Source organism: Lissotriton helveticus, chromosome 2_1 (genome assembly GCF_964261635.1).
Source record: "Lissotriton helveticus chromosome 2_1, aLisHel1.1, whole genome shotgun sequence".
Taxonomy (NCBI): domain Eukaryota; kingdom Metazoa; phylum Chordata; class Amphibia; order Caudata; family Salamandridae; genus Lissotriton; species Lissotriton helveticus.
In genome coordinates, this window is record NC_136059.1 from 1,908,375,692 (window position 1) to 1,908,399,340 (window position 23,649).

At 50.5% G+C, this 23,649-nt stretch overlaps 1 protein-coding gene across 15 annotated transcripts in view; it reads right to left on the reverse strand.

Moving 5' to 3' along the window:
- Positions 1–23,649, reverse strand: part of BLTP1 (bridge-like lipid transfer protein family member 1) — a 2,102,388-nt gene that overhangs the window by 1,673,023 nt on the left and 405,716 nt on the right. For all 15 annotated transcript variants that reach the window (XM_078676841.1, XM_078676840.1, XM_078676839.1 and 12 more), the window contains one exon: positions 12,210–12,460. In XM_078676841.1, coding sequence (XP_078532967.1) covers positions 12,210–12,460 — 251 coding nt within the window. The remainder of the gene's footprint in view (positions 1–12,209; positions 12,461–23,649) is intronic.

The following is a 23,649-nucleotide window of genomic DNA, read 5'->3' on the forward strand; positions in this document are numbered from 1 at the left end:
TTTACCATCCCCTGGCTACATTCACACCTCATGTCTTTTTCTATGTGTAAAACTCAACTAGGCCTTCCGTAGACTTTTCCCCAGCTGCAAATGTAACAAGAGAGAGTGAGAGATGGGATTTTTCATGCAGATTTCAAAATATGTATGTTACTTACCTTCGGTAAAGCCTTATCTGGTAGAGACTACCTAGCTGCAGATTTCTTACCTTAAAATATTTCTCAGATGTCAGACTGGATTCGGAAAATTTGAGCAGGACCTCCGAGCACCATTAGGTGACACAGTTAGGCTATGCCTCAGCATCCACACCAGAAGTGACGTGCGCAGTGTTTACCTAAGCAACACTCCAGCGTGCAGACATCAGTTACTTTTCAGGAACTTTCCATGCCAGAATGCAAAGCCACAAAGGTTGCTGATGTAGCAGTGTACAGATACTAAGGACCTCATAAGGTAACCCTACATGAAGAAAACCATTTGCAGAGAGGAAGAGCGGGCAGGTATGGAATCTCCGGCTAGGTAGCTTAGATAACGCCTTATTTAGTAAATACTCTAAGTAACTTGTTTATCTAATAGAGAATTGTAGCCACCGATTCCTTACCTTAAAATTGATACCCAAGCAATACATCCCCAGAAATGGGTCTGTGAAAAGATTAGACCAAAAAGTCCTGCAGGACCAAACGGTCAAGGTGCCCATCATGACGGACCAGACTATCCAGGCAGTAGTGCTTGTTGAGCATGTGCAACGATGCCCACATTGCATCTTGACAAAATGTCCAGATGTCCAGGGCAGAGACTCCACAAGCTAATGTATTGGTCGCCGCCTTTGGCTCTGGTAGAGTGAGCACACAAGCCCTTAAGAGGTTGCTTCTTGGCCAGTGTGTTGAAGATCTTAATGCAGAACACTATTCATCATGAGAAGGTCTGTTTCTGCATGGCCCTCACTTTCTTTACCACAACGAACCCAATGAAAAGTTGATTGTCCTCCCGGGACGCTTTGGTACAATCAATCAATGTAGAACCACAATGTTCTTTTTCAGTCCGGCCGGCGGAGCAAAGAAGGTAGGCAAGGTGATAGTCTTCTAGCCCACATGAAAAGGTGTCATCACTTTCAGGAGGAAAGTGGCATGTGATCTGAGCTTCAGTTTGTCTGGGAAGAACAATGGGTAAGAAGGGTGCACAGAAAGTGCTTGCAGCTCACTAACCTTCCTGTTTGATGTAATGGCTACTAGAAAGGCAGTTTTCAACGTTTAGAGAAGAAGGCAATTGTACAAAAAGTTGAAGGGCACAGACATAAGGAAGGTTAAAACTAGTGCGCAATTTGGAGCCACAGGAATAACTTGGGCCGGGTCGTTGCTGATCTTCTTGAGACGTCTGGGCAGGAGTGGTATCAGCAGAAAGGCGTACAGGAGGCCTGAGCTCCACTTGAGATAAAAAAAGTGCTTTTAGTTGCCTTGGAAACTCCAGCATGCAGAAGTGCTTACATTGTTGTTCTCAGCGGAGGTGAATAGCACTAACAAATGTTCTCCCCAATCTGTGAAGAGACCTTGCACCACCTCCAGATGGAGCTGCCATTCGTGTTCCGCTAGCTCTCTGGTCTGGCGTTCAGAGAGCCTGACAAATGTCGAACCACCACAGAAAGGCCCTGACATTGCAGCCATGTTCAGAGATGCAGGGCCCCTTGACATAGGGTCCAAGACGAAACTCAGGTTGCTGCAATACCACCTGGTGGTTGTGTGGTCCGTGAACACTTGAACTAGCCTCCCCTTGATGGGAGGAAGAAACACTTTTAATGCAAGTTGAATAGCTCTCAATTTCAGCAAGGTAGTGCAGAGCTAAAACTCTGCAGGAGACCAGAGTCCTCTGATCAACACCTCTCCCAGATAGCCGCCTCAGCCCAGGAATGATGCATGTGTCACTACAGTCAGCTCTGGTTGGGGAGGGGAGAGGGGTTGGTCACTGACCCAATTGTGGTCTGTCAACTATCACTAGGATACCTCCCATATCTGAACCAGGTCGGAGACATTACCCTGATGCTGCGTCCACTGGGACTTCAGAGCCTGCCTATGCCAGCGGGCAGGAGTTACCAGCAGAATGCAGGCCATGAGACCCAGCAGCCTGAGAGTCAGTCTCACGAAACTCCAGGATAGATGCTAATGCATCAGAATCATTGCTCGAATATGCTGGATTCACCATTCTACAAGATATGCCAAATTGCACTGTATCCAGAACACCTCCAATGAAAGGAAGAATCTGGGAGGTAGTCAGGTGTGAGTTGCCACATTTATGGTGAACCCAGCAAATGTGGGGGTCGCAGACGTCTGCATGTGGGAGATGACTCCCTGGGGTGAGCCTGCTTTCAACACCAGCCATCGAGGGAGGGAAAGACTGGAACCCCTGAGGTGTGCTACAACCACTATCATCACCTTGGTAAACACCTGCAGGGTGCTGGTAAGGCCAAAAGTGAGCACAGTTAACTAATAATGTTCGTGGCCAAGGTGAACCGCAGGTACTGCCTGTGGACAGGAATATGGAAATAGGCGTCCTGCAAGTCCAGTGCAACCATCCAGTCTCCAGGGTGCAGGGCAGACAACGTGAGCTACTGTGAGCATCTTGACTTTCTCCTTTTTCGGTAAGAAATGGAGTGGCCTCAGGTCTAAACAAGCATTTACAATGCAACGGTTTCGCCTTTGCCAAAGTTAGAGCTATTGGCATTGTAAATGACAAATTGTTTATTTATGTGTTGGTTTTGAAAACAGATAAATAAATGTCATTGTCATTTACAATGTCAATAGCTTAATCTTTCGCAAATGCGAGACCTATTGCATTTGCACCCACACACACACACAGACACGCACACACAGAGCCACACACACACACAGAGCCCCACACACATCCACACACACACAGCCACACACACACACACACAGCCACACACACAACGCACAGCCACACACACAACACACAGCCCCACACACAACACAGCCCCACACACAACACACAGCCCCACACACAACACACAGCCCCACACACAACACACAGCCCCACACACACACACAGCCCCCCCCCACACACACAGAGCCACCCCACATACACACAGAGCCACACACAGAGCCCCTCCCCCACACACACACAGAGCCCCCCATAGCCCCCCCCACACACACAGAGCCCCCCACACACACAACACACAGAGCCCCGATTACATCTGAGAGAAGGATTTGAGAGTATGCGGGCGGCTGCGCGGCAGATCAAAGGCTAGGTGAGCGCCCCGGCCCAGAGGCCATGGAAATGACAGGGGAGCGAGTCTTCCAATGAATATGCCCCCCCCCCCCTCCAAATTTCACTGACAAAAAAAATGTCTAGGCAACGGCAGGCAGACGGGGAGCTCCCCATTCAGGGTTCGGAAACAGTGACCTCATCACAGGCCAAGCGCGGAGACACAAACATGCTGTCAGACACACGTACATGCAATCACACCAAGGCACACGCAAGTAGAAACGCCAGCACAACCGCAGGTAGGGGCAAAACTACACCAAAGGCAACAGCACAAAAACACGACCATATCTAAACACACCTAACCGCACTCCCACAGATTACACAAACACACAATGCACACATGCACGTATCCAAACTTAGGCACACAACCACACGCGTGCGCACAATTGCAAAGACATCTTTGCCACTTTCACCTAGCAGCCCGGCCATGGATGATGGAAGAATACGTCACCGTGAACATCCATTAGTCTCGAGTAAGGATATCATTCCCCAGTATATAATCACCCCCCCCCCACACACACACACACACACTCTTTCACTCGGGACTGATGTCCTGCTCAGCCCTTCCTCTCCACCATCCCCCTGCGTCCGGACGGGTGCACTGCCCAGTCACTCAAACCTGTGGCTGTAGGATGCTGGGTGCCAGGCTGGCAGTGAGAGAGGTGGGGCCACTTCGCCCTCACACTTGTGAGCTCGCCGCCCACACCCTAGGGTGTTTTTACACCAGTAGTGGAAGTGAGCTGCAGAGCTGCTTCCCGCTCTGCAGGGTGGTCTCCAGCCACCCTTCTGTCCACCCTTCGGCATCGTGTAAAGCAAACACGTGGTTGCACCGTGCTTGATGACCACACCGGCCAGAGGCTGCTACCCCTGCGTGGTCGGTGCTTACATCATGTCGTGTTCAGACAGGCACGGGCAAACTCCCTAGGTGTTTCACGAGAGCATGTGCTTGTGCAAGAATGATGGCATCCCCTGCAGATCCGAGTGAACTGCTGCCACAATGGATTAAATGCGACTTTCATACCTCTCTTTTCTCCCCTTTCCTCGTCTCTCTTGCTGCTCCAGGTGTGAACTTCACTGTTCTCCCCCCTACAATTCTTTTCATCTGACCCCCCCTATCCTCCAGGCGGGGCCACGAGTGAGTAACTGGTCTGATGCGGCTACAAGTGAGGGACTGACCTGCAGCGGCCACAAGTGAGGGACTGACCTGCAGCCCCCACGAGTGAGGGACTGGCCAGGCGCCCCCACGAGTGAGGGACTGGCCAGGCGCCCCCACGAGTGAGGGACTGGCCAGGCGCACCCACGAGTGAGGGACTGGCCAGGCGCACCCACGAGTGAGGGACTGGCCAGGCGCACCCACGAGTGAGGGACTGGCCAGGCGCAGCCACGAGTGAGGGGCTGGCCAGGCACGGCCACGAGTGAGGGGCTGGCCAGGCACGGCCACGAGTGAGGGGCTGGCCAGGCACGGCCACGAGTGAGGGGCTGGCCAGGCGCGGCCACGAGTGATGAGCTGGCCAGGTGCGGCCCCGGGTGAGGGACTGGCCTGCAAGCGGCCCCGGGTGAGGGACTGGCCTGCAAGCGGCCCCGGGTGAGGGACTGGCCTGCAAGCGGCCCCGGGTGAGGGACTGGCCTGCAAGCGGCCCCGGGTGAGGGACTGGCCTGCAAGCGGCCCCAAGTGAGGGACTGGCCTGCAAGCAGCCCCGGGTGAGGGACTGCCCTGCAAGCAGCCCCGGGTGAGGGACTGGCCTGCAAGCGGCCCCGGGTGAGGGACTGGCCTGCAAGCGGCCCCGGGTGAGGGACTGGCCTGCAAGCGGCCCCGGGTGAGGGACTGGCCTGCAAGCGGCCCCGGGTGAGGGACTGGCCTGCAAGCGGCCCCGGGTGAGGGACTGGCCTGCAAGCGGCCCCGGGTGAGGGACTGGCCTGCAAGCGGCCCCGGGTGAGGGACTGGCCTGCAAGCGGCCCCGGGTGAGGGACTGGCCTGCAAGCGGCCCCGGGTGAGGGACTGGCCTGCAAGCGGCCCCGGGTGAGGGACTGGCCTGCAAGCGGCCCCGGGTGAGGGACTGGCCTGAGGGACTGGCCTTCGGAGGAATGCCAAAAACAAACCTTTGCGGAAAAAAAATATATATTACATCCGCCCACCACCGCAATGACGATCGCAAGGGGGCGAAGAGGGAAAAAATGTACAGAACGTCCACGAATCGCCTCGGACATTGACTGACAACTCTCTCTTACAATTGCTAGCCTCCATTTATGGAGCTAGCCAATGGAAGAGAGAGGCGGGGCAAAGCCAACAACTGTTCTAACATAAGATTTCGCCTGCGCGAGCGCTGCTGCGCAGCGGACGCCAGGCGAAACCTAAAAAGGGCAGAGGCCACCATTCTTCTTGGGCACCAGAAAGTAGCAGGAATAGCTACCATGGCCCATTTCGGATGCTAGCACTCTCTTGATGACTCCTTAGGCAAAAATAGCCTGTACTTCCTGACGGAGCATGGAGAGGCGGTCTTCATTTAGCCTGACTGAAGATGGAGGCATGGGTGGCAGGGTTTCTAGAAAAGGAATGGAGTAACCCTGCAGAATGATCTGAAGTACCTACTTGTACAATGTTATGAACTTGCCAGTGGGGCAGGTGATGGGAGATCCTGCCACCAACTAGGTGCCTGTGATGGTGCAAGGGTAATCTAAAAATATTTGGAGGCTGTGGCTGCTGGTTTGGGGGGGGGGGGGTTTGTCGGACTAGATCGACCTCCGACTGGTGGTCCCACAAGGCTTGTGGGAACCATGTCTGCTGCCATGTAAGGACTGAGGAGGCTGTTGGTTGTGGTGGCTCGGTGGGAATGGACAAGGTTGGGATCCATTGCTCGTAGCCACGGAAGGTGCGAAAGGCGGTATGGGGTAGACATGGGGCCATGGAGAGGCCCAAGGACCTGGCAGTGGCTGGGCTGTCCTTAAATGGCTTAAGTGCTGAATCTGCCTTGCCTCCAAAGAGATGGGTGCCATTAAAGGGCATGTCTATAAGGGATGCCTGGACATCTCAGCCTGGCATGGCCTGCGATTGCCACTGAAGACGCAAATGCTTTGCCTAGCGAGTTGGCCATATCCAGTCTGCAGCATATGCAGTCCAGTGCGTAGTGCAAGGATGGTGGAAGAGAACATCTTATTGACAAAGGTATCCAGCCACTTGGGTTTCCAACCCAGTGGTCTGGAAGGTCCTGTGCACAGGTGCCTCTGGGCGAGGCCTGTCCCAGGCCCCAAGAAAGACATCAGTGGTGGCTTCATTACAAGTCAGAAGGAGTTCTTAGGGGGTAATTCCCAGATGGAACACCTCTGTCAAGACATTCGTTTTGACTGCCATTGAGGGTAGCTGAATGTCCAAGACCTCAACCACCCTCCTCACCACCATAGCGAATGAGGCCCCTTCTTCCATAGCTACACAAGGAGGAGAGGTGAGGCCAGTGCCTGGTAAGGTGTCCAGACCACCGGCATCTACTCGTTCCTCATATCAATTATCATTGGAATCTTCGAGGGGGTTGCAGTTATAAGGAACCTCAGATCCTCCACAATAATACTCCTCTCCAGGCCTGTCGAAAGAACAGGTGCCATGGGCTCCGACTCTGAAGGTAGAGGTTCAACCCGGTAAAGGATTAGGCACTGGACGGCACCGTCCCTCTCTATACTGGAATCTGCTATGATGGTGCCAGGGATTACGTCGCAGGAACGGGCTCGGTGGAAGTTTGCGGTCTCGCAGTTGAAGTCGTTCCGGGTCCAGCACCGTATACAGGGGGCCCAAATGGCACAGAGTAACTACCCACTAGCAGAAATCCAGAGGGGGACCCGCCGAACCCCTGGGGCCCAGAGGTACTCCAGTGGGGTCGGCCAGCCTCAAAATAAGGTGCATGGCCTCGTAGAACTCATGCAGTTGGGAGGGGGGTCGCTCCAGCTCCAGGAAACTCCCGGAGGCATGGAGCGGTCTTAGAAGCAGAGTAGGCGTGAGAACAGGGCTTCGAGTGAAGTAATTCCTGCACCTCATCTAAGGATTTTGACTGGCACAGTGAAGTCGAAGAGCGTTTTGACTTCGACTTCTTTCCGGACTTATCAGACAACTGCAGGCGTGATAATTAGTGCCTGAAACGAATGCGCGAACAGGCCGATACCTTCCCCGCAACCGGGACCTGGTGTTGATGAAGTCGACCAGTGTCTGGCAACAAGGAGCTTCATGAAGCGCTCCCTCAGCACCTTGGGGTTCATAGCGTGGCAGTCCAAACATGTCTTGGAGTTGGCCTCCTGCTCCAGACATCTGTCTGTGAAAGGATCCATGGGCTTAAACCCCACTGGTTTCTTAGGAGACATCCCTACACACAGAGATAAGTCTTGAAAAAAAAGAGCCTTGAAGAACAAGTTACTTACCTTCGATAACGCATTATCTGGTGGAGACTATCTAGCTGCAGATTCCTTACCTTTGAATTTCCCAGGCATCCGGCTGGATCTGGAAACTTTTGCTGAGCAATACCCCTTGCACGCGGCGTCGGTTGGCTCCATTCGGCTCCGCATGATGTCGTTGGCATCTATAGCGTTGGTTATGAGGTTGCAGTGCCTATATAGGTGCCACTCAGGCGTGCGGATGTCAGTACTTTTCGTACTTTCCACGCCAAAAGCGCAGACCCACAAAGTAAGTGACAGACATGTGCAAAACTAGGACTCAGGGGGAACAGCCCTGGCCCAACAATATCAGTCCGCAAAGCGGGGAGGCATGGGTGGGGCTGTAAGGAATCTACAGCTAGATAGAGTCTCTACCAGATAATGCGTTACCGAAGGTAAGTAACTCTGAGAGAGACTTCTAGCTGCAGATTCCTTACCTTTGAATCAAATACCCGAGCCATACCATCCTGGCAGTGGGTTGCGGACTCACATCCTAGACTAAGAAGTCTTTCAGGACTGAACGGGCTAAATGTCCGTCCCTTCGCCCTTGACCATCAAAGCAGTAATGTTTTACGAACGTGTGCAAAGATGCCAACGTCACTGCCTGACAGATGTCTTGGACTGGAACACCCCAAGCCAAGGCAGTACTACACAGCCATTCCCCTGGAAGAATGGGCCCTTAATCCCTCAGGGGGCTGCTTCTTTGCCATGACATAACAAATGTTGATGCAGAGAGCGACCCAGTGAGATATGGTCCTTTTCTGCACTGCCCTTCCCTTCCTTGCTCTCACATACCCCACAAAGAGTCGTCCACCCGGAACTCTTTAGTGCAGTCAAGGTAGAACGACAACGCTGTTTTTGGGTCCAGATAGTGGAGACGCTCCTCCTACTTAGAGAGAAGTGGGAGGGCAAAGAAGGTGGGCAATATGATGGACTGACCCAGATGGAAAGGGGTCACAACCTTTGGCAAAAAAGATGCCCTGGTGCGAAGCACCACCTTGTCAGGAAAGGACATAAGATAAGGAGGCGAACTGGATAACGCCTGCAACTCACTCACCCTCCTGGGCGATGTAATTGCCATTAAGAAGGCGGTTTTAATGGTCAACACCTATAGGTGAAATTTGTGCAAAGGCTCAAATTGAGCGTACATCAGGTAGGTGAGGACCAAATTAAAGTCCCACTCCTGTATAATAAAGGGCGTGGGTGGAAATAAGTGAGCCAGACCTTTTAGAAATCTATTTATAATAAAAGCCTTGAAGAGAGAAGGCTGGTCTGGCAGCCGCAAAATAGCAGACAGAGCAGAAATGTAACCCTTGGGAGCTCCCAAGGCAGACCCCTGCTGGGCAAGGGTTAGAATGAATAAAAGGACAGTAGAAAGAGAAGCAGAAAGAGGGTCAATGGGTCTTTCTGTATGGTATAATTCAAATTTCTGCCAATGACAGGCATATACTGTTTTAGTTGAGGGCCGCCTGGCCGCCAGAATAACATTACAGACTTCGGGATGAAGATCAAAAGCTATCAACTGTTGCCACTCAATCTCCACGTATGGAGGCGCAGAGTTGACCGGTTAGGATGAAGAACTTTCCACTGCTGCTGCGACAAAAGATTCTACAGAAGGGGCAGCCCGATCGGAGGATCGATGCTCATTCTCAGACGCTCTGGATACCAGACTCTCCTTGCCCAGTCCGGAGCCACAAGAATGACTTGGGCATGGTTGCTCCTAATCTTCTTCAGAACCCTGGGTAGGAGTGGTATGGGAGGACAGGCGTGCAACAGGCCTGAGCTCCACTCGCGACGAAAAGAGTGGCCGAGAGATATAGTATGTACAGAGCCAGCTTCCTAGACCACAGTTTCTCGCTTTTATCGTACTCCGACAATACACACAAATCATAATTTCCATTTCCTCCATGTGGGAAAGAGCCCTCTTTCTTGCATGGTATGCCTCTCATTTTTTGCTGAATTGTTAATGTGCTTTGACTGAGTGTGCCCTGGGCACCTGCCAATCAGGTACCCAGGGCCTGTGTTCCTGCATTAAAACCCAATTGGCATCTCTGACCATATGTCAGCCCCTGGTAAATGGTACCATAGGTACCCAGGGTCCTGTGACCAGTGACGGCCTTTAAGGGCTGCAGCACTTATTGTGCCACCCTTAGAGGCCCTGCACCCTGACACTCACACACTACCTTTACAGGATGTGTGTCTTGGTGCAGAATAAAGGGAAGAGTTGACATGGCACACATCCTTGTGTGCCATGCCCACAAACCACTGCCCTGGCATACATCAGTCACCCCTCTAGCTGGGTGCCCTATGCGAGTGGTGAGGGTACAGGTGCATCAGCCCTGTACCCCTACAGTACCCAGGTCCATTCCTGGTCATTGTAAGTGCAATGCTGCCATTAAGAGTATATGGTGCTGGGAGTTTGTCATTACGAACGCCACAATACCATAATGGCTACACTGAAGACTGGGAAGTCTGGTATCAAACTTCTCAGCACATTAAACCCACACTGATGCCAGCTTAGGATTTAATGTAAAATGCACTACAGAGGGCATCTTAGAGATACCCCCTGAAACTCGACCAACCTCCAGTGACCTGACTGAGTGGCTGCCTAGGCTGCCACTACCAGACATGTTTCTGGACCACTGGGCCGAGGGCTTGCTGCTCTCGGAGACTGAAACAAAGCACATCCTGGGACGAGGTGCCAAGCCTCCTCACCCTGGATGGGCAGGGTTCACAAAGGAGGGGCTTCATAGGCATGCCGCCTTTGTGAGCCTCTCCAGACCATTTGCTGCTTTCAGCAACTGGTCCCCACTGGTTCTACTCCCACTTTGGGTGGGAGAAACGGCGGGAAAAACAAGTGAGGAAGAGAGGTGTGCCCACCTCTGCCAACTCCACCTTTAAGGTGGGGGAGGCGAGGAGAAGCACAACCTCGAGTCCACGCCATGTTGAGGATGGGGGAACCCAGCCAACCAGAGACAGGCTTCTGCCCCACTCCCACTGGAGAGTGGCAGAATAGGGGGTGTACCCACTCCAGGGAAGGGACCCATTGGTCCCTGCCCTTTACCTACCTGTAACGCCTCTAAATTTAGTATTTAGGGGCACCCTGACCCTTGCTTCCTCCGATCCAGCAACCACAAGAAAAAGAAGAGAAGAAGGACGAGAATCCATGCAGACCTAACAAGAGGACAACGCCCACTGACTTGGCACCAGCCCTACAGACATGTCTCCCCTCGAACCTGCTCCTGCAAAACCCCGGCGTGTCCAGCAGCCAGCAACCTCAAAAACCCCGGAGGACCTGCCCGCCTTCACTTTCCAAGCTGCTTTTCCCGTGAACACCGGACGTGTTTGAACTGCAGCTTCTGGTGCCAGCCAGGAACCGCAAATTTCAGCGGAGGTTGGGAGGGACTAGGATTCCTGGTGCTGGGCACAGTCCAGGAATGGAAGAGCGCAGATGGACTTGCATTTAGTGCGCCTCTCGTGCAGGTCCCGGAGGTCTGAGTGAAGGAGGAGCAGATTCTGCTTGGCGCCGACCTCTTCCGCCAGCTTCTAAAGAATGGATGCCTCAGATTCATCTGATGTCTGCATCAATCAAAAGGTCCCCTTGGTATCGACTTGGAGCCCGGTTTCAGAGGCGAGTTTGATGTTGATTTTGGCTTCGACTCAGTGTGGTCAGCGCCCTAAGCTCAAGGGAGAGTCGGCAGCTCTTGCAGCTTGATGTCCTTAATAGGAGGCCTGCTCAGCTGAATAGCCTTTTCCTGATGCCAGCTAGAGCTTGATGAAGGTGATGGAGCAGTGGACGGTTGCTTCTTTCTCCCCTGCTCGGGGCTCAACACCCAACTAATCTGAAATCGGACATACTTTGTTGACAATTGTTTCATGTGGCTACTAAAAAATAAAGTCAATGACGGTGAGCATGATCTTCATCTCGGAGTGTTTAGTTAAATCTTTACTTTTTTTTTTCTATTTACATGCGTACTTCTGTAATTTAGTGTGAATTCCATGAAAGTCGTTAATTTGCTCCACATGTACAAGATAGCCCAATAGAAGAAAATTTCCAACATCCAGAGCCAAGGCTTGAGGACAGGGTATACCCTATACTAAAAACACATCAGGTCTTTAACCACAAAGCATCTCAACAATTCTCTCCCAAGATAAATAAAACATTAACTTTTAAAAGTCCTACATGCTTCATATAGATTCAATAACCAATTGTAACTAGTGTGCTTCTTTCAAATTCATTGATTTTACTTTCTATGTAGTTTCACAATAGACATGTTAATTTTTGTTTGATGAACTAGAAATTCTAGATGGTTTTGTCTTAGACATATTGGTGTTAGAGAAGTCTGGATGACTATTTTCTGCACGGTTTTGCAACAGACCGGTTTCGTTTCTGGCAAGTACTCCTGAAGAGATGTTGTAAATAAAGCAATTACTTCAAAAACACATACAGCGCTCTACAAAAAGCACTTTTGCCTACAATGTACCATGGGAACGCCCAATACTCAAAAGACATGTATCAAGTTTACCATCTATGGTCTTTGAAGCATCCTTTATAATGATCCATTCTCCGGGCTGAAGCAAGGATTGCCCATAGAACATGTCTGAGTCAGCACTTGTGTTTGAAAATGCAGAGCTAGTTGATGGAGTGAGGTCTTCGAGCTTGAAGAAGTCTAGACCAGTGGTGATGCCTCCAAAGAAACGGCAACCACCAAGGCACCCACATTTGTTTTTGCTTCTCTTGTTCTTCACAGCATCGTCTGGCCACAGAAACCAAAGCCTAAAATATAAAAAGAGAGTACTTACAAAAAGGTACCATGGACAAATAGGAACACAACACATATTATTTTTGCTATTATAAGGAGAGGGAGCAGCATACATTTTTGCCTCTTGCTGACATTAAATGTATTCTGCTTCATATATGATGCGTGTACTTAAAGGAGAAATAGAGAACAGCTGGATTAACTGTCATTGTTTAGTGATTACTCCTCGTATTTCAAATGGAATATTGAGCTTGCAATCTACATTACAAAATGGAGACAGCCACATATGATCATGTTACTCACTGAAGTTTTACAAGACTACTTTTTCTTTTTCAATGTATGAGCGAATATTTTAAAGAATGTTCTCTAAATTTTAAGTCCAACCGCTCAATTTAAATAGATTGTAGAGAGATGGCATTTGTGAGGTCTTACAAAGGCCTCCCACTGAGAGCTGCTGTAATCTCAATTTTAACAAAACAGGCAATGCCTAAAAGATGAGGACTGCATTATTGGACCTTCACTTGTTATTTTCACAGAACGACTCCAATGAGAGTCCTGGTCCTTTGACTACATGCCTGCTCCTCACTCTGAGGAACTCCTGCTTCTCACTCTGACAAACGTCCTCTGCACTAAAAGGACTACCTTAGACTAGGAATCATTAACGTTATAGACCTCAAGTCTTAGAATTTCTTAGGCAGGCATCGCATTTCGGGCTGGCAAAATCGACATCTAAACACATATAAAGTAGTGATGAATATCCAATTTTGACATCACCCCTGGCACATGCTATAGCCCCTAAACCATAAAGAGATAAGACTATTAAGTTAACAAACCACAAGATAAAAGTCAATTAAATTAAAACTTGCAGTATGGTTGGAAAAGTTAAGCATCTTATATGCATGTTCTCTTGAGTCCTAATGAACAAGTTACTTGCCTTTGGTAACGCTTTTTCGGGTGGATACAGTATCTGCCTGTGGATTCCTCACCTTATGAATATCCGATGCGCCAGCATTCCGCAGAAACTTTTTTCCTAGCTCTGCACGCCAACGAGGACATCACAATACCACGGCTCCGCATGACGTCACTGGCGCCATAAGAGAGCCTCGTTGGTGTGATGTCAGCTCCACCTATTTTTTCCGTGCCTCCGAGGCGAAAGGGTAGACCGACAACATATTCAAAGTATGCACAGTACACAATATTCAATAACCACACACAGTGTAAAATCAAAAGGAAAGCCAAAGAGCAACAGCATTTCCTATAATCACACAATGCAAAATGATACATCAATATCAAACAATCATGTTAAACAAAAACACCTTAAGGTATATAAAGGTGGACATCGGGGAGGAGGGTGGGTCAGTGAGGATTTCACAGGCAGATACTGTATCCACCAGAAAAAGCGTTCCGAAGGTAAGTAACTTGTTCTTCTGATGGATACATCTGCCTGTGGATTCCTCACTTTATGAATAGATTCCCACAGCAGTCCTACTCCCGGAGGAGGGTGTCCACCCTTCTATACCAAAAAGTCCTGTAGGACAGAGCGCGCAAAGTGGCCCTCCCTCCTCACTTTGGAATCCAAGCAATAATACTTTGCGAAAGACTGTAGGGAGGCCCAAGTCGCTGCTTTACAAATATCCAATACAGGTACACCTCTGGCCAAAGCAGACGTTGATGACTTGGCTTTGGTCTAATGAGCCCTAATACCTTCAGCAGGCGCCTTACCAGCCATGGTGTAGCAGATCTTGATGCACAAGATGATCCACCTGGATAGAGTGCGCTTGTGCACAGACTTGCCCTTTATGCGTCCAACGTAGCACACAAAGAGCTGATCGTCCACTCGCAAGTACTTGGTTCTGGCCAAATAAAAGCTCACAGTTCTTTTAGCATCCAGGCGGTGAAGACTCTCCTCCTCCTTGGAAGGATGAGGGGGAGGATATAACACAGGAAGAGTAATGGATTGCCCTAGATGGAAGGGAGTAACCGCCTTAGGCAGAAAAGCAGCCCTGGTCCTAAGGACCATCCTTTCAGCATGTACGATTAAAAACGGGGGTTTTGAACTGAGAGCCTGAAGCTCACTCACCCTCCTTGATGGGGTAATAGCCACAAGAAAGACCGTCTTTAAAGACAAAAACCTCAAAGGACAACTATGTGAGGGTTCAAACAAGGAAGCCATCAAGAAAGTATTTTATGTTTTTGTTATTTTTATTTATTGAGATTTTTGCACATATTACAGATCTTTATAATTCTTTGGTACAACAGTGTTTTTGTTGAAAAAAGATATTGCATGTGCATTAACAAGATATCTGTGTACCAAGAACGCCATCAAGAAAATTAAAACAAGATTGAAATTCCATTGAAGCATCACAAAAGGAGTAGGTGGAAACCTATTAGTGAGGCCTTTAATAAACCTCAAAACAATGGGAGATTTAAATAAAGACCACTGATCCGGCAAACAAAGAAAAGTCGAAAGGGCCGACAAATATCCCTTAACAGTGGTCAGAGCATATCCCTGCTGAGCCAAGAAAAGTGAAAACTGAAGAACATTCGACAAGTGGGCCTTTAAAGGATCAATGGATCTTTCTCCACACCATTTAACAAATCTTAACCATCTATAAGAGTAAATAGACTCAGTGGAGTGTCGCCTGGACGATAAGATAACATCCACTACATCCGGTGGGAGAGAGAAGGAACTCCGGTTGCCCCGTTCAATCTCCAGGCATGAAGATGCAAGCTCTGGAGGTAGGGGTGTAGAACCTGCCCTTACGAATACGAGAGGAGGTCTGCCCTGACAGGGAGACGGAGCGGCGGGTGCGATGAGAGGTGAAGTAGATCTGTGTACCATACACTTCTTGGCCAATCCAGGGAGAACAATATGACTTGGGCCCGGTCTTGGCGAATCTTCCTCAGAACCTGAGGAATCAAGGGTATGGGAGGAAATGTGTAAAGGAGCTGCAAACTCCAATTCAAATGAAACGCGTCCCCCAAAGCCTCCTGTACCGGACACTGAAGACTGCAGAACAACGGGCAGTTCTCGTGAGTGGCAAACAGGTCCACCCGAGGAATCACCCACATCTGAAAGATGTAATGAACCACCTCCGGATGAAGCCTCCACTTGTGATCAGCCGAGTAATGCCGACTGAGACTGTCCGCATGAACATTTAGCACACTAGCCAGATAATTTGCAAACACACAAATCTGATGGTTATGTGCCCAGGACCAGAGTTGCAGAGACTCTCGAAAGACGGTACGACCCTACACCTCCCTGCTTGTTGATGTACCACATCGCTGTAGTGTTGTCCGTCAGGACCTGAACCGACGGACTGCGAAGGGAAGGAAGGAAAGCCTTTAGTGCCAAACGTATCGCCTGCAATTCCAGAAGGTTGATGTGAAGCAATCTTTCCTCTGGAGACCAAAGACCTTTGACCTCCAGATCCTTCAGATGAGCACCCCACCCTAGAGTGGAGGCACCCCTGATCACTGTGGCCACTGCCAGAGGAGACTGAAAGGGCTTCCCTTGAGTCAGGTTGCCCTGCACACTCCACCAAGTTAGCTCTGCTGCAGCTTCTCTGGAGATCTTGACTGACTCCCTGAGATCTCCGTTGTGTTGATACCACTGCCTGCGGAGGCACCACTGAAGTGCCCTCATGTTCCAGCGCGCATGATTATCCAACAGAATGCAGGAAGCAAACAGACCGAGCAGGCGAAGGACCTTTAAGTCCGGAACAACCGCTCCATTGTGAAACAAAGGAATCATCTCCTAAATGTTGAGAATTCTTTGAGGCGGAAAAGCTCGAGACACAGTAGTATCCAGTATTTCCCCTATGAACAGTTTGCACTGAGAGGGCACCAGGTGAGATTTTGGCACTTTTATTGAAAAGCCCAAGTTGAACAACATAGGAGTTGTTACATGCAGATGATGAAGCACCATCGCTGGCGACTCCGCTTTGAGCAGCCAGTCGTCCAAATAAGGGAACACTGGAATCCCCGACCTTCTGAGATGAGCTGCCACCACTGCCATCACCTTTGTGAAGACTCAAAGTGCAGTAGTAAGACCAAACGGCAGGACCGCAAACTGGTAGTGCTGCGACCCCACCGTAAAACAGAGATACTCCCTGTGCGACTTCAGGATGAGAATGTGAAAATACGCATCCTGTAAATCGATCAACACAATCCACTCCTCTTGCTGCAGTGCCAAAAGAACCTGCGCAATGGTCAGCATCTTGAATTTCTCCTGTCTGAGGTACAAATTCAAGATCCTGAGGTCCAGGATCGGACGTAACCTGCCATCCTTCTTGGGGATCAGGAAATACCGGCAGTAGCATCCCTGTCCCCTCTCCGGCTCCGGGACCACCTCTATCGCACCTTTCTGTAAGAGCACAAGGACTTCCTTCTGAAGGAGAATTAAATGGTCCTCTGTACAAGAACCTTGGCAAGGAGGGTAAGGTGGAGGAAATGTACCCATTCTCTACAAGTTTTTTTTTTTTAACTTTATTTTTGGTGTTTAGAAACAGCATACATGAGTACAATTCGTCCAGCACGATAATGAGGTACAGCGAGTGGTTCAGCAAACATTATTTTACAGATAATATGGATGCAAATCCCACCAACACATAGCATTCTTTTAGAAACATATCCTTAGAGGTAATGTAGACAAAGTAAACACAATCATCCAACAGCATCATAGCCAGTATAAAGAAGTCAGGGCACTGCGTATCATGTATATGTTACCCTCCCTTAGTGCCACACCCGTAGTCTCTCATTAGCACATCAATGTCTAACCATAGTACAATCAACAGGAAGCAGTTCTCTCGTTGACCCTCTCCTGCCCTCACGTTTCTGGGGTAGCTCCGTCCATTTGTGCTGTCCCCTGTTGCAGCATGTAAGTCTGTAAGGGGCCCCAGATATCTTTAGGCCTGGAGGCAATGGGTTGAGTCTCTGCGTAGATTCTACCTTGTTCCTGGCAGTATAGCATGTCCTGAATCCATTCTTTGAACTTCGGAGCCTGCCCCCTCCCCCATCTACAGGCGAGTCGCCGCTTGGCCAGTAGCAAATACACATCTAGAAATGTTCTGCTGCTTCTAGGTATTTGCGCAGTGTAGCCTGATAACAGTATCAATGGATCTTTAGCAAAGCTAGCATCAAGCATTAGTTCCAGTGCGCCATGCACCTGTACTGCCACACTTGAGGGCATTCCCACGACAGGTGCAAGAAGCCAGCTCTGGGTTGCCTACAACGTTTACAACAATACGTATCAGCCAACTTAAACCTGTATTTACGTGCAGGGGTGTAGTAGATTCTGTGCAGGAACTTATAGTAAATGATTTTAAATCGACAACTGGATGTTATGTTCCCTGTGACTCCACAACAATATTCCCACTGCTCATCAGTCACACCCCTCTCTAAATCTATACTCCAATGCCCCCTAGCCGTCCCCGTCAATCCTTGGGTATGGGTCCAAAGACTACTATAGATGTGTGATACCAAATGCGCACCATCAATGTTACACAAAGTAGCATTTAAGGGGGCAACACAGGCCGGTTCCCCATTCTCTACAAGGTTTAAAACCCAAAGGTCTGACTTTTTTTGTTTTTTTTATTTATTTTTTATTTTTCAAAACCTTTATTCAGTGCAAGTGATTAATACACAGCTTTATGCCTACAACCTGGTATGACAGGCCGGCAGCAACAACTAGAGTCAGTATTGCAGTCCCGATGTGGTGAGGCGCAATTAGTTAACACAGCGTTGCGCCTACAACCCTTCCGGGCCGGCCGCGTTGTAATGTGAGAAAAGCCACAGCATAAATCTACATCCTGTGCCAAGCTGCACTTGCGAGTTGTCAGAATGAATGGTAAACAGCTAAGGTAATTTTTCGTGTAACTCCCCCCCCCCCCCCCCCCCCCAACTCTGAGATTGAACCTTGGGGAAAATCGATGTGTCCCAACCCATCCAGCACTGTGGACATCACTTATAATATGTGACGAAGAGGGATGCGCGGGGTAGAGCAGTTGAGTGTAGTGTTCACACATTAGAGTAGGTCGGTGGCGTATCTGAACTGCTCTGTAACCCTATAGCTGCTAGGAACTGGTGTGGGGAATGGGGAGTGTAGCTCGAAAGTGTATGTGCTAGCTGAAAAGCGTGCTATCTGTACCTATATCACGCGTCTGCCGTGCTTGTGCTAGTGGGTTAGTGCCCCAAGAGGGGACGGGAGAGCGGCAAGCGGGCCTCCACACACTCTATGTCGGAGAAGAGGTCAGGAGCCATCCCGGTAGCTGCTACAGAGGCTGCGCCCCCCACCACCCGACAGGCCCCGGTTAACTCGGTACATTGGCAGCGTGATGGTGGGTAGGCAGGGGAGTATGGGGGGGGGGGGAAGGGAGGTCCGATGGGGATGACTCATAGGGGGTCAGGCCCGCAGTCGTGTACGTTCGGGGGGTCAGTGCAGGCCGGGGACTCCTGTCGGCTCGAGCCATCCGGGTCCTCCTCCTGAGTCCGGAGAAGATAAGCGGTAAGGGGGCCCCATAGGTCCTTGGGACGCATTTTGTGGGGTAACAGGTCGGCGTAGTTGTGAAGTTGGTCTTGCCAAGTAGTCATAGTGGATAGTCAAGTCTTGAATTTGGGGGCGCGTGCGCGTCCCCACCTGCAGGCTAGGTGGCGTTTTGCCAGTAAGAATCCTAGCGCGAAGAATTTCCGATGAGTCTTGAGCGCCGGAGATGAATGTCCCAGTAGGGCTATTTTGGGGCAGGGGGCGATCACCACGCCTACCATCTCGGACATAGCATCAAACACCTCCACCCAATACGATGCCACGTCCTGGCACGTCCAGGCTAGATGAATGAAGTTAGCTCCCACCTTCTTGCATCGAAGGCACCGGTCATCTGCTCGTAACCCGAAACGGCACAATTTAGCGGGAGTATGGCAAAGACGAAGCAGGAACTTAAAATGAACCAGCCTAAGACGGGCATTGCCAGTTACCGCATTTGTGTGCGAGCAGCTCTCCTCCCATTGATCGTCCGAGAGGGGAGCATCAAGGTCTGCATCCCAGTCTCGTCTAGCTCTGAGAGGCGGGGGGTCGGGGGCCGCATATGCGTGCTTGTACAGCTTGGAGACTACATGTGCCGGGGTATCAGTGAGTAGGAGCGAATGTAAGGGGGCCACGGTTTCCGGCTCGTCAGGGAAGTCTGGAGTGACCGCACGGACATTCTGCCGTAATCTCGTGTAAAGGAATGTGTCCATGATTGAGGGTGCGTGTGTCCCGAAGAATTGCGTGGCCGATCGGAATCGGCCCTGTATATACAAATCCCCCGACGTGCGCATCGCCAGTTTAGAGAGCAGCTTGCGACCAATTTCTTCGTTGGCAACGCTTAGTCTAGGGTCATATGCAAATAGCATGAGGGGGGAATATAGAATAGTAACGCCCATGATTGTCATTATCCGGCGCCATGCTTGCACAGTGCAGTCCACCGTAGTGGGGTCGCGACCAGTCATCCGGGAGGTAGTGTAAAGATAGCTCGAGGGTTTTTCGGGCCTCATGTATCCATCTTCCACAGCCAGGTGAGCCATGAAGGGAGGAGGGTGGAGCCAATACGTGGCAAAATGGCCCTGCGCACAGTCATAATAGAGGCGGAAGTTTGGTGCATCAAATCCTCCCTGATGATTGGGGAGCATGAGAATTTTTAAACCGACTCTAGCCTGCTTCCCTCCCCATATAAGTCTAGACAGTTGGGAGTCCAGGGCTTGGAAGAAATGCCCACCCGGGCTGTAAGGTATATTGGTAAAGAGGTAAAGCATCTTCGGGAGTACCACCATCTTAATTAGGGAGATTCGTCCCGCCATAGATAGCGGAAGGTGGATCCATTTAGTGACGCTTTCGATCAGTTTATCAATGACAGTGCCGTAATTGGCACGCATGAGGGTCTCCCGATCCCTAGTGATAGTGATCCCTAAATATTTTAGTTCATCGCTTTCCCACATAAGCGGGTAATCAAGAGGGAACTTCTCGGTCTTGTCCGTAAGGGGGAACAGGGCCGATTTTGCCCAATTTATCCGTATTCCCGCGATGGCGCCAAATTTAGTGACCTCGCGTAAAATCGGGTTCAAATTTTCTTGTGGTTTATGGATATAGAGGGTCATGTCATCAGCGTACAATGATATGAGTAGTTGCCTTTCCGGGTAGATAAGGGAGCGGTGATTGTGGTGCTGTCGGAGTTTGGCCGCTAGAGGTTCAATTGCTATAGCAAAGAGGACAGGGGAGAGAGGGCACCCCTGCCTAGTGCCTCTGCGAATCTCAAATGGTTTTGAACGGGCCCCATTTAGGAGGACTGCAGCCTGGGGTTTATGGTATAGCAGGCGGATCCAATCAATAAAGCTGAAGGGGGTGCCCATGCGTTCCAGGAGTGCCAGCAGATAGTCCCATTCTAGGGAGTCGAAAGCCTTTGTGGCGTCAAGGAAGACCGCCGCAGCCTCGCATCCGGGGTCTATATCCTGTAACACTGCCTGGAGGGTGCGGAGGTTGTGAGAGGTGGCGCGGTTCGGGACGAATCCCACCTGGTCCGGAAGGACCAGTCGCTCCATCAAGAGGTTCAGACGGGTCGCCAAGACCTTTGCTAGTATTTTAACGTCAGTATTTAATAGTGAAAGAGGCCTGTATGAATCACAGTGTTCCGGTGGTTTACCTGGCTTTAACAGGGAGGCAATCAGGGCTTCCCGCATACTAGGAGGTAAAATGCCGTCTTAAGGGCCGAGTAGTATACATTTTTGAGGATCGGGGCCAGAAGGTGTATAAATGATTTGTAGAAATCTATTGGTAGGCCATCCGAACCTGGGGCTTTCCCCGATTTCATGGACATAATTGCGTCTTTAATTTCGTCCACCTCCAACTCCAGGTGGAGGAACTTCTGTTGGGTCGGACCGAGCCAGGCTATCGCGGTGTCATCAAGATAGGGGGGCAGATCAAGCGCAGCTCGCCTGTGGGAGGTGTAGAGCTCGGTGTAGTGATCAGTTAAGACCCGGAGCTACCCTGGGAGGTCTCGCTGGGGTGTACCTTGGCTATCGAGGAGCGTGGTGACAAAATTATTATGTCTAGGTGGTCTAACCGCAGTCGCGAGCGCTCTGCCCGGTCTGTCCCCTTCCCCATATGTACGTGCTGTAAAGGGCTTCCCCAGAAATTTGCATTCTGTATCAGCAGCCTCAGTATATTCATTTATTTTTTCCCCGTAATCGAGCCCTGGCTATGTGTCCCCCCGCCCCTTGGGATATTTCACTCTCAAGTGTGCCTATTTCTTCTTCAAGTCTTCGCAGATCCCGACGCAGGGATTTGAGGACCCCTCCACCTTTGGAGATGCACCAGCCCCGCACGGTGACCTTAAATGCCTCCCAGACCGTAGTGAGACTGGAGACTGAATTAACATTACGGTCAAAAAAGTCTGTTATGTCTTGCTCTAGGTCCGCTTTAAAGGCTGAATCGGTTAGGTGCGCTGGATTGAGGCGCCAGCTCAGGTAAGGGGACACATCAAGGGGAATACGCAGGGCAAGGAGGACAGGCGCGTGGTCTGAGAAGGTGCGGGCTAGGTATTGTGTCTTGATCAGCCATGGGGTAAGACCAGCAGAGAGAAAGACATAGTCAATGCGCGCCCAGGTGGAGTGGACTGCGGAGAAGTGTGTGCCCTGTCTGGTAGATGGGTGTGAGTGCCTCCACGAGTCAGTCAGGTGGTGGTCTTCCACAATGCTCAGTAAGGCGCATTGTGTGCGGGTGTAGTGTGTAGAATGGGGGTGTGATCTGTCCACTGAAGGGTTCAGTGCAGTGTTAAAGTCACTGCCTAGGATTACATGGGATATGCCCAGGGATTGTATCTTGCCCCATAGAGTGAGGAGTGTAGCCGGGTCATCTATGTTGGGCCCATAGTAGCAAGCGAGTAGGACTGTGTGAGAGTGTAACCTCCCCCAAACCATGCAGTATCTGCCGTTGGAGTCCAGTTCAGTACCAAATGGGGTAAATCCCAAACCTTTTTTGACCAGAATCGTGACACCTCTAGAGTAATTTGAATATGACGAAAACACCCTGCATGAGGCCCATCGGGAAGCAAATAACGGGGACGCAGTCGGCACCAGGTGAGTTTCTTGTAACATTGCAACAGACACACCATGTCTATCTAAATACCCTAGAATCTGTCTTTTCTTCCTCGGGTCATTTAACCCACGCACATTCCAAGCTAATAGGCGAAATTGCTGGGTTGGCTGCGAGTCACTCACGTCACCCATTCTAACAGCTTAAGGCAAACATTGCGCAGGTATGTAGCAGTCGGTCCAGAACAGCACACATCAGCAGCACCAAGAAGATCGCGTATCCTAATATTCACATAATTCCCCCATGACCCCGTGAAATCCGCAGCGACTACGCTTACGGGGCTAAAACAGTTAATACATCCGGCAACCCCAACATGCCGGTAAAACAGCACAGTTGCAGCATGAAACATATTATGCATATAATGTGTGGTTAGAGCATTCGCTGCCTCAGCAAGTAATCGGACAGTAGTCCCTCCCACTCCGGCAACCCCAACTGGCCGGGCAGCCAAGTCTCCCACCCTCCACCCATCTTTTAACCACCCCAAAACTAAGAATAGAGCAAAAGTTTGAAGGGGATCACCCATTGGGGACGGTGATCTAGGGGCGCCAGACCATCCAACCACCTCCTCACTCTCACCCGCTAGACGCCAGGTAGGGACCTAGCTGTCCTGTGCGGGACGGAGGTGGGCGGCCGAGCGCAATACCAAATACAGGCCTCTTAGGCTTAATGCAGTACATGTACCTCACCATGGAATGCAGGGATCGGTCTGTCCATGTGCAGAGTTCTGTATCAGCGTGGTCCGGACGTTAGCCCAGTTCGTCACTCCTGTTGAGACATCGGGGATGGCGACCTAGAGTGTCGCGCCTCTGCCTCCTCCCGGACGCGGTCTTTTTTGTGGAGTTTCAAGAAGTTCTCCACCTGTTGCGGGTTTTGAAAAAAATGCTGTGTGCCCCGGTGTGTTATCTTCAATTTGGCTGGATACAGCATGGCATATGGAATTTCCTGTGATTGGAGTTTCTTTTTCACCCCGGCGAATTTGCGTCTGGCCTCTTGGACTGAAGGGGTGAAGTCCGGGAAAAAGGAGAGCGTTGTGTTGCCGTAAGTAACTGTGCCGACCTCCCTCGCCCGGCGCAGCACCGCGTC